Source organism: Ixodes scapularis, unplaced genomic scaffold (genome assembly GCF_016920785.2).
Source record: "Ixodes scapularis isolate PalLabHiFi unplaced genomic scaffold, ASM1692078v2 PGA_scaffold6__148_contigs__length_123643588, whole genome shotgun sequence".
NCBI classification, from domain to species: Eukaryota; Metazoa; Arthropoda; class Arachnida; order Ixodida; family Ixodidae; genus Ixodes; species Ixodes scapularis.
In genome coordinates this window covers 7,880,258-7,897,269 of record NW_024609881.1, presented here as the reverse complement: position 1 = coordinate 7,897,269, position 17,012 = coordinate 7,880,258, and the positions used below count along the sequence as shown (strand labels likewise).

Below are 17,012 nucleotides of genomic sequence, written 5' to 3'. Positions count from 1 at the left end.
CTTCCCGAAAATGTCTGCACCTTGTGCCAGAACAGCAACCACGGTTTCACAGGGCCATTTAAGACCTTGAGCCATCAACGTCGAATCATATTCTTTAAAATAAAGCAACATAAGCTGCGGGCTTAACGGCTATGGCACAGTCATATACACTGAGAGCATTGCCCAACTTTAGCTAGTGTGCGACTCACACAGTAGCCTGCCAAGTAGGCTGCTGCTTTCTCCTCAAAAATATCCATTTCTGGTGCGGTATCTGAAGGCCCAGAGACATGATCATGGTCTGCATCCTCCTCACCAATTACATCTGGTGGCAAGTTGCCCGATGGGAAACTGCTGTCACAAAGCAGGACTTCATCCAGGTCCTCCTTACAGTTAGTCAACCGACTCGACCGCATCAGATTCTCAGTCATGAGTGCCTTTACTGCTGCTTTGAACTGTTCTGTGTCAGGGCTTTCTCGGAAACCCCCTTTCTGACGAATGACAGAAAAGAAGTTTTCGAGACAGTCCTGGTTCAGACGATTTGTCATCAAGAAGGAGAGTCCCTCAGCCCGCAGTTGCTCCCAGACCTGCAAAACAGCAGCAATGGTCACTAGCCAGCCCCGTCTGCACGGAGGCGATGGCACATGCCTCCCTTCTACTGTGAGGAGCTCCCATGATCGGATGAAGTGCAGCTTTGTTCTCAAGCTGTCAACGTGTGTGGAGGATGTAGTCATCGCAAGTGCGAGCACTTTCCAGTGAGCTAGGAATCGTGAATTCAGCGCGTCAAGCAGTTTGTCCATGTGTTCCACAAACTCTGCTGTGCCGGAACAGTCATCAATGCCACTGATGCGTGCTTGCATCATGCAGAGGCTGGCAGCTACACTGTGCCTAAGTACCTGTGCAGCATACTTCACTCTCATTTTGTTCCTAACCTGTATATGCTGGTCAGTCAGTCTTGGTGCCACCTTGTACTGGTTTTTTGAATCCGTGGCATAAAAGCAAGCGATTACAGCCCACTTTGCCACTTTTGATCTACCAAACCTGATGTCATACTTGGAAAGATATATTCCTTGTGGACTTCAGAAGGTGTGGTGGATCAAAAAGGGCAACGACAGCTGATTCACCAAAAGCAAAGAATTGCCTGTCAGGTGAAACACCCAGCTGCGAGAACAGCCTTTGGTTTGTCGGGCCCTGGTCACAGACGACCGCCATAACCTTCAGACCGCACTCTGCAAGGTGCTTCAAGGCACTGAACAAGTGTTTGCAATACGTCACTTGGCGTTGAGGACGAGGAAAAGAAGTACCCGTGCAATTGCTTCCACTTTCCTGCTATGCTACAAACCATGAAGCAGAGTGCTTCAGTTGCCGGTTTCTGCCCAGGTCAAGGAGAATGCTCCGTCCCAAAATTATCAAGGCCTACCACAGAATCTGACGTTGTTGAGTACTGCAGCTGAGCTTTGATGTGCATCTCATCAAATGACAAAACGCACATCTTCTGCATGTCAGGCATTGAGGTAGCAGCATTCTTGATAGCCTGAAGGATCACAGGACAGAAGCCAGGAGCCTTCGTGACTCCAAGAATGCTATGCTTCAATGTCGACTTAGATGGTAGCTGCAAACACCTCATCAACACTCTATATGCTGCAGGGTTTTTCAAATACAGGTTAAGGGCCAGCTTTTTATCTGCTGCAGTCCACCTCATGCCACGAGGGCGAACAGCGATAGCCTGTACCTGGCCTAGGACGAAGTTGCACACATTGACGGACATACAGGACTTAAGCTGTTCTAGCATTTGACTTCTACTTGCCGTCCTCTTGGCACTGAAAGTCAGCTTTTCCTTCAGCTTGCTGACTCTCACCCTGAAGTTCCGGATGAGCCTGGTCTTTGGGGTCAGCAGCCGCCGCTTGCCTCTGCTACTGTCTCCAGGGGCTTTCCTTTTCAGACTCCCCGCTACGGGAGTTGTCAAGAGGGCAGAGCTGGACAAGAATAACAATGCAGCATACATAAGTACACCTTGCAATAGAAAATAATGAAATTGTGTTAGAATGCAATTAGAGGCCCTTCTATCGAAACCGTCGACATAAGGTGCTGTTGGCAATATATGTCGCCGCAAACTTTGAGTCAAATAAGAGGACAAACTTCCACCGTAGCAGTGCTTGCAACATTCATCAAATATTTTATGACCAGTTCTCATCTAGTTGAATAGCTAAAGGGCCGGTTAGTGACAAATTTATTGGAGATTCTTTAATATCCCTGTTATCTGTTTTACGGCACAAAAGAAAGACCTCGCTAGATCCCCTTCGTGACTTTTGTAGAACTTTATGGTTCCAAACATTTTGATGTCACTAGGCTCGAAAGCCTTCCAAAGCGGAGCAACCAGAAGTCTTTTAGGGGGACAGGAGTGTGTTTGTTAGCAGTAAAAAAGTGAAAGCCGCTTACAACTCCCTGTAACGCCGAATTAGAGCGCAGCTGTTGAGGAGGAGGAGGGAAGGGCACTGGGGGGGGTTAAACTAACCAGGGGGGGTCACGTGACCTTGGGGGGTCACGTGGCCCCCAATGCCGATGATGTCATCACTGACGTCACTGATGACGTCATCAGTGACGATGACGATGCGGGTACCGATGACGTCATTAGTGACGTCACTGATGACTTCACCAGTGATGATGACGATGACGATGCGAATGTCGGTGACGTCATCAGTGACGTTGCTGATGACGTCATCAGTGATGATGACGATGACGATGCGGATGCCGGTGACGACATCCGTGACGTCACTGATGACGTCATCAGTGATGATGACGATGACGATGGGGATGTCGGTAACGTCATCAGTGATGATGACGATGACGATGCGGATGCCGGTGACGTCATCAGTGATGATGACGATGACGATGTGGGTGCCGGTGACGTCATCAGTGATGATGACGATGACGATGTGGATGCCGGTGACGTCATCAGTGATGATGACAATGACAATGTGGATGCCGGTAACGTCATCAGTGATGATGACGATGACGATGCCGGTGACGTCATCAGTGATGATGACGTCATCAGTGATGATGACGATGACGATGTGGATGCCGGTGACGTCATCAGTGACGATGACGTCATCGGGGGTCACGCGACATCGGCGGGGGTCACGTGACCTCGAGGAGGGGTCACGTGACCTCACGGGAGTCACGTGACTTCGGGGGGTCACGTGCCCCCCCACGAGGTCACGTGACCCCGGTGGGGAGCTCGCGCGGTGCATTATGGGACATTTCCCATGATGCACCGCGCGGTTACGCCGACGGCGACGCCGACGCCGCTCAAGCCGGAAACGGGCCCCTAAGAGCTGCGCTCTAAAAGTCTACACCCTGTTGCAGGTTAAGAAAAGCAGCACAAACTACTACTCACGAAGCCCTCCGCCCTTTTTACTTTAGTTAGCAAATACTGTAGAAAAGGTGAGAGGGCTCGCCTCTTCTCTAACATTTGCTCTGCTAATATGAAAAGAGTGGAGGGCTTAACAGGTATGAGTTTGTCATGCTTTTCTTAACCTGCAACAAGGTAATAGCAACTGACGAACCCCAAATATAAAACTATGGAAACGACTATACCATCCCTTGATTTCTTTTTCTATCCCAGACAATCAAAGATTAGCTTTCCAAGCTGCTCCACTCAAGGGAGCAGGAGAGAATGTAAACAAAAGATAATTAAGGTGTTTCGCAGGAACTTTCAGCATGTTTGGCTTTAACAGAAGAAAGCTGCTTACTATGAAGAAGGCACATGCAATAATGCACAAAGGGTGTCTTATTTAGGCACGAAACTTCGTGGTGTGTCAATACTGTGGTTTTCAGTTGCCAATGTGACCAGGACTCTGGCAAATTCTGCAGTCTCCATCTCCTCCATTATTGACAAAGTAAAGAAGATAGAGACTAACCAAGCTCCTTGTTTAGTCAAAGGCAATCATTTACCTCTAAATAAAGCTCACATTCCCAGCAGGACACATAAACATCATGTGTAAATAGGAAAACATAGCATTTATAGTCTCCAGTGCCTTGCGCACTCCTAAGATGGCACCAAATTTGAGAAAAACATTTCATAATGCAGTTTACCTGTTCCTTCAATTGTTATGTTTATCAATTACATTAGATCATGCACAGAATTTATGTCTTACTCTGATCCATGACTAGGCGCTGGGCTCAGGACACGTGTGAGGACAGGCGGCGACTGACTCAGCTCTTTAGCCACGCAGGGAGGCCTGGAAGTAGTAAAAAATCAAAATTGAGTATCCCGTGGACGTCTCGCATGTTCAATACACCTATAGCAAGTCAAAAGGGCATCGCCTACTGAGGGCACGCCTGGTTTGGTTCCGAGGGGATCGTTTGCGAGGACCCGAGCACTGGGCTTGGCAAGGGCAGAAAAACAGGCAACGTCTGGCTCGGCTCTGGGCCGGGAAGTCTGGAGAGGGCAAAAGCAAGATGAGTATACAGAGCCTTCTTGCATGCAATGCAACAAGCAAAACGAAAGAGCATCGCTTACTGAGGGCACGCCTGGTTTTGTTCCGAGGGGATCAGCTGCGAGGGCCTGGGCGGTAAAGCGGCGTGCGTCCCTTCCAGAGCAGTCAGCCTGTCAATAAGAGAAAAAAAAATCAAATTAGAAAAACCATGACTCGGTCCCTGCTAAAAACTCTGGAACATAATGTCGTAACTTTGAGAGGATACCAGCGAGCGCTGCCGCCAAGAGTCCAGGCGCGAAGGGGAAGATTGCGATAAGGCCTGTTTGTTCGGTGAGTTTGTTGAAGGCTGCCTGCCAGGTCTGGGTGCTTCAGAGTGCAGCGAGGCTGAAGAAGGTACAGGCACGCCGGCCGGGTTCCAAGACTCGTTGCGAGAGTGGGCCATAGATCATGGAATTAAGAGAAGGCCACTGAGAGCTCTCCTCAAGCTTTTAAGAAGTCGAGTTGGCCTGCCCGACCTACCGAATAATGGACGCACGTTGTTACAGACACCGTGCAGACCACATGAGCAATTCCCCATCAGAACTATGTAACCAGGGAAATACTGCCATTTTGGACTTGCTGCTGGGTTGCAACATGCGTTGTGTCATGTGGAGAAGTTGCCAGCTGTACTTTCTCTCACTTTCAACATAGATGGCTTGCCCTTGTCCAAGAGCTCCAAAATGCAACTCTGAAGGGGCACGGACAAACACGTGCAGAAAGTCCTCTGATGGTGGGAAACTTGTGGACCTCACTTGTTCTCACTGTGGAGGGCTGCTGTTGTCAGAATGTTGCCCTCCTGAGTACCGGATGCTAATGTGTGGGAACTTTAGAAGTCCTCTAAGTGAACGGGACAATTGTTTCTTGCAAGATGGCCATGTAGTCATTTCCAGGATTATAGCCCACATGCATGGGCGTACCAACCGGGGGGGGGGGGCAAGGCATGTGTTTTGATCCCACTGAAACGGCCGCCACTGGGCAGGGCACTGGCCGGAGGCGCCCAAGGAATACCAAGGGCACCGCCCCACCACCCGCGCGGGCATATTTTCAACGCGCAGGCGATACATACCCTAGCAACGGCGCTCACGCCCGATAGGCGGGTTCGTGGAGATAGGCACTGCCGCCGTCAAAATAGGCAGCGGATACAATGCGAGTTTCCGAAGCGGCAGCGTAACTTTGTTGCAAGATGGCTGCCTCATACGTATCATACCCGGGTTCTATCCATGGTGTGGGCGTACTTCTTTTATTTTTGTTCCTCAAACATTTTGTTTTGTCGAAGCATTTGGTGATTAGTATGACATTTCTTCGTTTACGATTAACACTGAATAAAACGAATGTTGTTGACGAAACATCGCTGAACACGTCGGCGTACGCGCCCCTACAAAAAGACCCCACCGGCAAGATCCAGAATACCATAAACAGGGCCCTGTCTATCATTTTCAAAGAGCACCCGGATTCACGCAGCCTTTATCTTAGGTTAATTTGTCGCAACGGGTCCGCTCCCGCTTTGTACGGTCTACCAAAAATCCACAAGCCCGAGGTCCCCCTCCGCCCCATTGTGGACTTCACTACTTCCCCACTACGTGCAGTTTCGGCGTACCTGCACCAGCTCATCTCCCCCCTTACTGGCACCACGGACACATACTTGCGAGATTCGAGTCACTTCATCGATCTCGTCAAAGGACTAAAGGTGAACGCCGACGAATCTCTGGTTTCCTTTGACGTCGTGTCACTCTTCACGAGTGTGCCGGTGCCCCTGGCACTTTCTGTGGCCAGGACGGCCCTTTCCGCCGATTCCGGGTTAGCAGAACGAACCTGTCTGTCCGTGGACGAAATCTGCCGCCTTCTGGAGCTGTGTCTCTCGAGCACATACTTCTCGTTCAATGGACGCTTCTACAAGCAAACGAGTGGAACTGCCATGGGAGCTGCGATCTCCGTTACCATGGCCAACCTCACGATGGAGTACATCGAACAAAAAGCTCTTTCTTGCTTTAATCCAAAGCCCAAGACCTTCCTCCGGTATGTGGATGATTGTTTCTGCATCGTCGAAGCCAGTGAGGTTGAGCGCCTGTGCCAGTGTTTGAACTCCGTTGAACCGTCGATTCAGTTCACGGTGGAGCGAGAGACGGACGGCGTGCTCCCGTTTCTGGATGTGAGCGTCAGGAGAGCTTCTGACGCGCTCAACTTCGCGGTATACCGAAAACCTACGCACACCGGTAGATACCTGGACTTCGAGTCGTATCACCCCACATCGCACAAGGCCTCAGTGGTCAGCGCCCTTTTCCGACGGGCGCTGTCCGTGTGTTCTACGGAGGAGGCCCTACGAGAAGAAGTTAAAGGGACCATGAAATGATTTTAAAATCGAATTTCATCCACCGCACGTCGTAAAAGGTGTGAAAAGAAACACAAAAACACAAAACTAGGGAGACAAAAAAAATTATTTGCTATAGAACTTTTAAAAGAAAACTGGACTCTTTTGCGCCTTCCTTCCTTCGCCTGTTCACTACGATGCATCCGCGGAAATGGAGCACGTCAGCCAAATCCAGGTCGCCTATTGGGTAAGAGCCTACCTCACCAGCTCCGCGATCGTAAACAATAAATAGCCGGCGAATGTTTCCTAAAAGTTTTGTTAAATAATATTCAGATCCACATTTTGTAGCATAATTAGAGATGTATGGCGAAAACTGCCAAATTTGATAATGCTGAGAGCCAAGCGCCATCTATCGTGTGGTAAACGAAGCAACCACTGCGCGTGCGCAGTAGGGCAGGGCCGAGTTCAGAACGGTGATTTCCTTTGGTTTCCTTCCTCTCAGAACTCTGACTGACTGAACGTTTATTTTTCTACGTCTTCATCTCGCGCGTGCCGACTTCAAGCAGCAAGAAAAAAATGTACTTAAAACAGACCACGACGAACAAGAACGCTGGATCCACAAACACCCGAGAAGAGCGACAACAGCCGCGAATCCCGCTCCTACGAAGCTCTCAGGATATAGGCTTAGCAGGCACTCCGACTCGGCGCAGCGTTGCTTCGTCGCAAGACCGTCTGTCTGCCTACGACCGGCTGGCGTGCTGAATGGAATATGCCCGCGCTACCCTTGTGGACCCTTCCTGTATTATAGTTTGATCGCTGACCTCAATTTTAGGTTAAGAGGTGAGGTCAATCTCTTCCCCTTGTTTTCCGAGGCAGGGTTGACGAACACTCGTCGAAAAGGGACCCTCGTCAATTCTCTCTTCTTGTTTTGTGTGATATAGAGCTGAAATAAACGCTGTATGGATTACCTTCGTAACACGGTATGTACACTTTGTTATTGGTATGCCATTTTTATTCTGACAGACTGCACGTCACTGTCGAGCTGTAACAGTTCGTGGGAGGTATACGCGCAATACCGGTCCAACCTTTCTTTGACGAGTGTCGCGTCAGTATCGAGTTGCAATCGTAAAAGATCGGTCCTGAAGCGCTTACCAACAGCGCGAATACAGCACTTCCATCAAACGCGCGCGTCCACTCCGAGTGTGAACAGGTATTTACGTGGCTCTTGCTGACACTCGTAGTTCAAACGTATCTTTTTTAACGTCGGCTCGCTCCTGCATCTCCGAGACCGCGAAAAACGCCGCGGCAATTTGTTTCCATCTACGTCGCTTTGCAAACGACTGACACTGGCCGCCTTTTACCAACAATGACAGTTGGGTTAACTTCTGGAGTCTTCACCGGAAGACTCGCTGCACTTCCCAACAGGCATAACGGCGTATGGGACTAGTCCCATGCTGTCGCTGTAGCGCAACGTATCTCATTGAATTTCGCTCAGCTGCGATGCGGCGATGAGAGGCGCCGATTCAGAAAATATGTCGGTGACATCGGCGCAGTAAAACCTACCGGCACACCCCAACTCGTCGCCGCTAACGCTCCCATCTCCAACTGCCGAGAGAACTTCCGGTTCCGGAAGCAGCGTACGTCACGGCTTGTTTTGCGGTCAAGAAAAAGTCGATATTTTATTAATTTTTTGTGTAGAAGTTAATGAAGCGAGACGAAAACGGATGCCTGTTCGGTATTCAGTGAACATTGACGGTTTAATGTAAAAGTTATCTGGAAAAAGTAAAAAAGTCATTTCATGGTCCCTTTAAGAAGATCAAAGCTGATCTAGTTAACAATGGTTACCCAAAGCGGTTCATTAACGACATCTACAAACGCCTACGCCACCCCCCTGTGACTCCGACCTCGAGACCGTCTAATCGGATCTGTCTCCCTTATGTGAAAAATGTGAGTGAGACCGTCGGACGCGTCCTTCGGAAACACGGCATCGCCGTCTCCCACAAGCCCGTGTCTACCATCCGTCGGCAGCTTCCTCTCCCCAAAGACAGACCAGGAAGGGAAAGGGCTCAAGGCCTCGTGTACCTCGTGCCGTGCGCGGATTGCCCGGTCGCTTATGTGGGGGAAACGAAAAACTTCCCGGATCGTATTCGACGACACAAATACGACGTGAGAAAGAAAGATATTGAGGCCAGCGCCCTGGCAGAGCACGAGCAAAAAACGGGGCACTCTTTCTCCCTCGACGAGACTCAGATCGTGGCCACCGAGGGACATTGGAGGAAACGCCTTCATCTAGAGTCCTGGTTTATCCAAACAACGAGTAAGAACGTGAACCGGTCCAAGGGCACTCTCCCGAGCGCGTACGTGTCTGGACTTCGCGCCCTCTGGGGTAAACCTTAGCAAGGTCAAACGCCCGGGCAAACCTTTCACACCGCGCCCCCTCCCCCGCGCCCTCTGGGTTAAGCCTCAGCAAGGCCAACCACCTGGGCAACCTTCCCCACCGCGCCCCCACCTACAATCACCCGTGACCAAGGGACCGAGCGGGTCCCGAAACGTCGGGTTTATGTGTTTTTTAAATAAAACTTTGGTTAGAGTCCGCAAAAACTCTGTCAATTTCTTCCTAACCAGACAGACCTCTGTCAAAAATGTTTACGTTTAAAACTAAATCGTATCGGACCCTATTTCCGGAAGTGCATGGGGGACAGCGGGGCTTAGGTTGCCGACTGGACTCCGCAAAGCGGCACGTAGGGGGGGAAAGGGGGGGGGGGGGGGGGGGCTAAGTGGCTTAATAGTTTTGTAATTAGCAGCCGCACACTGTCGCCGCGAAGCGGCGTGAACGCACGCACGGGCGTAGGTTAGCGCGCTTCAAGTGATACGCGCGCCGTCCGAATCCAAAATTTAAGTTCCCGCGCGTTGTCGAGCAGCCAATCCGGCGTGATCGTCGTTGCTAGGGGGTCTATCGCCTGCGCCGTAAAAGGAGCCAGTGACCAAAGCACCCGGTGCGCATACACAACTCGTCCTTTCCTCTCCTCTCCCCCCTCCCCCCTACCCTCTTTTACAACGCCTACACACACACACGCCGTAAAAGTTAACGATGGACCGAATCTGCCGAACTTCAGATTCAGCAAAGTTCCGCACATGCCGAAATTTTGAAAGAAAGTTCGGCAAAAATTTGGTAAATGCAAATGCATCGCTTTCGTGCACGCGCACGAAAGCGATGGGGCCATGGATCGCAAATGGACGCCGCGCAGTCCAGCGGTTACCATCGTACAGTTAAGTACAACCAGCTTTTACGGCGAGGTGTGGAGTAGGCGACACGGTAACTGTGCGTTTGTGAGCTTTTGCGAGTGTGGTTCTCTTCAATATTTTCTGCCTCAAGAACAGAAGATCGAACAGTATTTTACGCAGTCTACTGCGCAAGTGACAAATGTTGCGGTGCATTCTGGATAACGTGATTTTCATTTGACCTTTCTATTGATGCAACGAGGTAGTTGAAACATTGACTGACAACTGCACAATTACGCTAAGTGTGCGCACCTACTGCCGCCGAACGGGGCAGAGTCATGAGACTCTGCCCCTCCCAGAGATAATCCGCGTAGAATCCTCAGTCATCTCCAAAAATAGTTGTCCGGGTTGGGGTGAGAAACGGGTCAATCGCGTTTGTTTCTTTGCCTTGGTGCGGTTGTGAAAAAAGAAAGCTCTCCGCAAGGCGTGCTCCAAAACGAAGTCATCTCGGATTCCGTCCGATCGTCAAGATATGACTGTCGTCGACTGTGATTGTGTTATTTGAGATCTTTCTCAAGTAAATTATTTTCGGATAACGCTGCATCGTGTGGTACGTACGATATATTGTTCGAATGTTAACACTTCCTCAATTGTATGTCCGTGTCCTGTCCATCGGTAAACACGTTGTTTGTGAGCGTGAAAAGTGCATGCCTTTCGGCCCCCTTCTGTAGTAATTTATTTTTGACAGTAAAGCGCTTTGTCGTTTCACATGCGGCGAATCCCGCGGCGCCGTCAAAACTCATCGTAAGAAAAAAAACAAAAAAACTAGAACTATAGACCTTTTCCACAAGGGCGCCGCCATCTTGAATTGACGTCACTCCCAGTATGGGCGAAAACGTAACTTTGCCGTTGCCACGCCAATAGAAGACATTTAGGATATAAGCCTAACCGTCACACATTCTCGTTTTGGCTCGCCTCTATTTTTTTACTAGTTACAGGTTGAAACGTTTTACTTTTTTTTCGTCGCCCATACTGGAAGTGACGACAATTCAAGATGGCGGCGCCCTTGTGGAAAAGATCTATACATTCCAGTCGCATTCGTTCTGTCGCGCGCGTACCCCCCAAAAAAAGTTTACAGTTTTGTTTTTTGCTTTTTTTGTTTTTTTAAAATGTGGTACAATGCTTTCTCAATGTCCTCGGGAAAATACATGTATTATGAAACACAAAATATAGCTGGAAAAGACGAGAATTTAGCCGCCAGCAGTGTTTCAAACTGCGCCTATTGAAATCACAGTCCCCTCGGTTAGGGTTAGGAGGGACGCCGGTGAGAGTCTAGCCTCAAACTCAGTGACTGGGCTCGAAAACGGTTTGTTGCCCCTGGAATCGAGTGTTTTTTGGAAAGGTGTTATAAGCTGTTTAAAAATATATATATATTTTTTCCTTTGCACGCGTCCTTTAAGAGAAATATGTACCTTTTGCATCCCTCCCAAGTCTAGCTAAAAGTAATTTTCTAAATTTAACAATACTGAAAAAAAAACTTCGCTCTATTTAAGTTAGTTTTATTTTTTATTGCGTCACTCTATTGCACTGAACGCCAGAATTTTTTTAGCGTCCAAAAATCGCTTTGATTGTACCAAGTATTGCAATGACTTCACTAAACGCCGTCCAAACACTTTTGCCTAGAAACAAAACTACTTTCTTTTTATGCGAAACCAGATCACCAGTGCTTTGTGATCTGGCAGCACTGTGCACGCGGCCTGCTTGGGAGTGTCAAGTATTTTGAGTTTCGGTTGCTCAGCATTTCCGGAACATGGACGCTCTGCCGCTAAGTGAGATACGGAAACTTTATTGTTTTCTTACTTCCGACGACCCAACGTGGACAAAGGACTAGGCCGTCATGCTATTTATCTCTGAGGACGCTTTGAATTCTATTTTCGATGTGAATACTCGTGAAGTCATGCTGTTTAGCGGTAGACTGCTCCGTGTGTGCGTGTGTATGTGTGTGTGTGTGTGCGCGCGCGTGCGTGTGTTTTTAGTTGTTACTGGCGAAAGATTTTTTTTTTAATGCTTTGTCTATATATTTCGATTGCCTATATATTTTGATTGAAGTTTTCCGGTTTGCTTTCTTCATTTTGTGTCGACACTTGTCATCAACTTGCTCTCAAGATTACGGAGGCTTCGGTTCTGGTTCTGAGGGCCCCTGCGTTTAGCGGGCTTTCGTAGAACGTTTCCGCATCCCGCTAAGAACCCGCAAAGTTCTCCGTAATCCACCACGTGGCCTTTAACTAGGCAGACAAGGCTGGCGGTGCGCATGCGGATATCGCAGCGGAGGAGGAAAACGATCTATTGGGTGTCGTATCCTAATGGGAAAAAAAAGTACCGACGTAGTAAGATATATTATTAACAACCAGTATTATCAGTGTCTTTCTAAAATCATCTCCAGTCCTCGAGCATACGACGCTTACCTGTCACCAGCCACGCCGCGCTCCGTCATTTCGAAACAAAAACAGCGATCACTACGAAGCTGGCTGTGAAGGTGATTGCAGCGGAACAGTAACTCATTAATATATATTTATTTACATATGTACATCGTGTTCCTTGTATTTTACTGTTTCGGCCAGCAATTATCAGCCGTTGAGGCCGAGCCGCCTTGCCGCCCTCTTCAAAAATTCGTCGATTTTGAAGGCGAACTGGTCGTATCGGTTGAGGAAAGGCGGCACCACAGGTACTAGCAGAAATTCGCGCCAATGGACGACGATGTCCTGCTTCAGGCGCTCGATGGCGTCGTTGTTGGCCGCCTACTCCCGACGGCGTTCGTTCGGGAGCTCGCCCCTTTCCAGCTGCCTGATCCTTACCTATTACAGGAATATAGAATAAAAAGAAAGGATGAATGGAGGAAAAAAAGGAACATCATTGTCAACATGTGCGACAATGTATGCACGTGACACCCGAACGCTTCCTGCTGCTTTCGGTGTAATTAAAACGATTCACGTATTCGTGTTAGAATTAGGGATGTCGCGAACTTTCCTCGAACCAAAGGTTCAATGTCGAAAATCGAGGTTCGAATGGTCCGTTCAACTCTCCAACTTTCGCCAGGGTGTCACCGCCAAAGTAGTCTCAAAGCTCTACTTCGTGAATTGTGTTGCCCGACTTGGTTCTCAAATTAAAATTTAATAAAATGTGTAAGTTTTTCTTGCTAGGTTAAGTTTCTAGAAATTAAACAATTATGAAAAATTACATTCTGTCCACGATTTAGTTTGATTTTTTTTTTATATTTTGCTGCAGGTCTCCTCATAGAAGTATGCACAAGCGTCGCGCGGTAAAAAAGAAAAAAAAAAGAAAAGAAAAAGTTTTAAAAAACAAAAACCGAGAGCTACTTGAATTGTAAACTTGGGGGGGGGGGGGGGGGGGGTTTGGGCCCTATTTTTATATACACCTTTACTCGATCATCATCACACCTCTTCCAGCCTGTACAACTTCACATATCGTCATCCTAGTATCATGCGTTACTGCAGACCTAAATGGTATGGGCCCCAGGCCTTCCTGTAGCTTAATCCCGAATAATAATAATAATAATTATTATTATTATTACTATTATTATTATTATTAATCGGGATTAAGCGCAGTCTATTAACATATCATTGATAAGGTTACGTCGAGGTAGTGGGTAACTCGCTTACCTGGTTTTGGTGATGAATGTACCGCTGGTACTCGGCCAGGAACTTGCCGAGGGGCATCCGTGGGACAGACTGAAATTTTTGTTTCAAGGAGCTGTGCCACCCTTCGGCATGGTTTGTTGTCCTCAAGTTGTCGCTATCATAATGATAGTTCCACAGCTCCACCTGAGCTGGTGAATAGAGCCATTGCACCTCAACATAGAGAACAAAATCCTCTATGGCTCCGTCAATTCGTGCATCTCCCGTGACTGGTCGAGAGCACTTGAGGCGCAGGGTCCAGTGAGTGAACACGAGCTGTGGTGGCAGGAGGGACAGTCCCACTACCTTGCGAACCCATTCCTTGAAGTCGGTTTGGACTGCATCCCGGTAAAAGGTCTGATGAAATGGAAAAAAAAAACACAACGCGAATCATCAGGGTGGCGTGAACGTGAGTAGGAACACGAGGAAGTTGGCTGTGATTGGATCTGGCGCGAGGACAATTTCAAATGCAATGATAACTAAACTATAAAAAATTAAACAATTTAAATGGGTACTAAAGGCAGTTTCTTGGGGGGATCGGTGGCCGAGTGGGCTAGCGCACACCAGCTCGAAGCACGTGGAGCGAAAGCTCGCGCTGCAGAGCCCAGGATGCTGGGCTCAATCCCCGCCCCTGCCTGTTCCGAACTGGATGAGCATCGTATGTGTGGTCGCGTATCACTACTGCGTGATGCACGTTAAAGACCCCAGGCTAGCGGCTGTACTGCACTGCCTAAATTGCTCATCTACAGCTGAGAGTCGACGCCCCTTGAGGCAGACCAAGTTCTAGGCTGTTCTACACACACACAACCCAATTTAGGGCAGTTTCGGAGATCATATTTTTATGGCGATAACTCCTACGCACTCAAAGAAGGAAAAGGATTGCAATCATTCGCCACCTATTTCCCTGTTAAAAACGTGGTCAAAGATCAAAACACGCCCGTTTTTCCCTTTTTTTTTTTTTTTTGTTTTTTTTTGCTGCTTATGTTGCGGAAACCGGAGACGGGCTTTTTTCTGAATTCCTTTTTTTAGGCAAATCATTTTCTTCTTTTACCACAGACTTCGTGTTTTCTCCAACAAGACCAACGTTTACCAGCTCGCCCGCACACTCTCCTTTTTCTGCGCAGTTTGGCAGAGTAAGGGGCGTCTCGCGATCGTAAGGAGGCATGCGGAAAGGGCTCGTAAGCCAGTCGTAAGCGATAACTTCCTGCGCGGCCGATCAAGTAGTGTGATGTCCGAATTTCGCGTAGATCAGACTTCGTTCCAGAACGAGTTATAATAATAATGTTCGCAATTTTCGCGTATTATACGATACTTGCATGGGATCAATATCCAATGCAAGTAGTCCGAGAAAGAAAAGAAGTCCGCATGTTTTTCGCTTACAGTGAGATTATTAGGGGTTTTTGTAACATGAAATTTTAAATATAATATTAACTGACACCTAACAAACTATATGACATCAAAAACAATTTTTTTTTTTTTTCACAAACCACCTTAGCGCTTCTTTCAAGGAACAATGAAGGCGCTTTGGAAACTTCATTTGACGGTTGAAAGAGGCGTCGGGAATGATCACGCAACGTTGACCAAGTTTCAGTGCGAACCGACGCCTGCTTGCCGCTCAAATTAATAAACAACTACGCGAAAGATCGCACCGGGGGCGACGCTGGCGCCGCCACGAAAGGCAGGAAGAAACGAGTTTCCCGCGACCTCTTACGCACATTCGCCTAACATGACGTGGGAGCGTGACGACAGGTAAGAAGCAACCATTCTCACATAACGTCACTCGGGAGGTTAGTTTCGGTATCACCAATTTATTCGAAGGCACATAAGTAGGCGTCACAAAACTCTATAAAAAGAAATTGAGCGGCATGCCAGAACCACGAAACATCCAAAAACACATTAACAAATCGTCCTCGTGGTCTCACCTGCAGTCCCAGTTCTTCGATCTTTCTGATGAGGCACTGGACGAAGTGGAAAAGACACCCCTTCGTCGTAACGCCAGGAAATGCTCTCTGGCAGGCTGTGATGGCGGCCGTTTCAAAGTCAAAATGGACCGCATGCAGCGCTCCAGTAGGCCCGAAGCGACGGTTCAGGGCGTCCCGCACGACTTCAAGAAGTTTGTCGTACACAGCGGAGGTCTTGCCGGGCAGGAGCGCCGCAACCAACGGTCCCCATGTACAAATCCGTGAATGGTGTACAACTGGGTGAATGGGGCAGGGCAGTACCCGAAGGTGCGGTCGCAAACCCAGTTGCGGGACGAGTGGACAATCCGCAGATCCAGAGGAGAGGCCAACACGACCATTGGCGGGTCTCTCTGCTCATGGAGGAGCAAAGTCTCGTCGACGTCCGTCGAATTCCGTGACTCCCATGTTTGCAGAAGCTGCTCCCAAAAGGCCACTGGATCGCACACGCCCCGCAGAGTTGGGTACCGACTGTTTATCTTCCTACGACAGGAAGGTCGGACAGACCTGCAAATATAAAATAAACATGGTGATATGACATAGCTGCTGAAAGACTCTACAAAAAGGTAACATGAGGCGAGGAAATTATTCCTTCCAGATAGCGTAAATATTGTTCGCGGTGAACATTGGAAGATGGATCAAGCAAAATAATTGACTAGTCGATTCATGTTTAATGAAGTATTGGTATAAAATGGCACATGTCTCCCAGGTATTTGTAGTGTTGAAGCGTCAAAATAGGACACTCTCGGTATAAACCGACCAAAAACTATAATTTTTTTTTTTTTTATTTTAGTGTTACAAAGTTATACGTGAGGAGGACAACCGTGCCGCTCCGAGCGCGTATGGGCACCCCCAGTCATTTTAACATAACGCCATAAACGGCGGCCCGTGTTTTTTTTTTTTTTTTTTTTTTTTTAGCAAGTTTGGCAGACGCACGTGTATTTTTATATGTCGTTTTACTTTAAACTAAAAATAATAAGACTTGAGATGTAAACTATATTCAGTTCACGTGTTCACTGGAAAGCCGTACTGCACCATGGCTATTGTTTGTTTGCACTTTTTCTCGAAATGTCATTTTCTAAACTTTGAGGTCTCTTTACTAAAGCCTACACAACCGTTAACAAGCACATTAGCTTTTACAACTTATGAAAAAAATGTATTCTCAAATGTCCAAAACAAAAATAACAAAAAAATTAAAATCGTAGTAAAGTTCCCGGTTCCCTCCTAGGCTGTGTGTGTGTGTGTTTGCATCCTGCGTACACTAAACCATTTGTCGCACGAATTATTCATGAGTATTATTCGTGTCAATTTAAACGGTGGTCAAGGGGGTATTCCCTGGAGTTATATTTCGGTGCGCTGCTCACAACGCATGTTC

The 17,012-nt window shown here is 48.0% G+C and overlaps 1 protein-coding gene across 1 annotated transcript; it reads right to left on the bottom strand.

Annotated features, from left to right (window-relative positions):
• Nucleotides 1–140: 140 nt before the first annotated feature.
• Nucleotides 141–15,954, bottom strand: LOC115308654. Its single transcript, XM_040217128.1, has 7 exons — nt 15,602–15,954; nt 4,499–4,585; nt 4,307–4,417; nt 4,134–4,217; nt 1,709–1,952; nt 1,397–1,510; nt 141–1,028 (listed from the first exon to the last, which is right to left on the bottom strand). The coding sequence occupies exons 1-7, from the start codon at nt 15,733–15,735 to the stop codon at nt 141–143; spliced, it is 1,662 nt and encodes a 553-aa protein (XP_040073062.1). The 5' UTR covers nt 15,736–15,954.
• Between the last annotated feature and the right edge of the window lie 1,058 nt (nt 15,955–17,012).

Coding starts and splice junctions, on each gene's coding strand:
- LOC115308654 (XM_040217128.1), bottom strand. CDS start 15,735: ATGCGGTCCATTTTGACTTTGAAACGGCCGCCATCACAGCCTGCCAGA. Junction 4,418..4,498: donor CAAAACCAGGCGTGCCCTCA/GTAAGCGATGCT, acceptor TGCCCTCTCCAG/ACTTCCCGGCCCAGAGCCGA. Junction 4,218..4,306: donor CCAAACCAGGCGTGCCCTCA/GTAGGCGATGCC, acceptor TACTACTTCCAG/GCCTCCCTGCGTGGCTAAAG.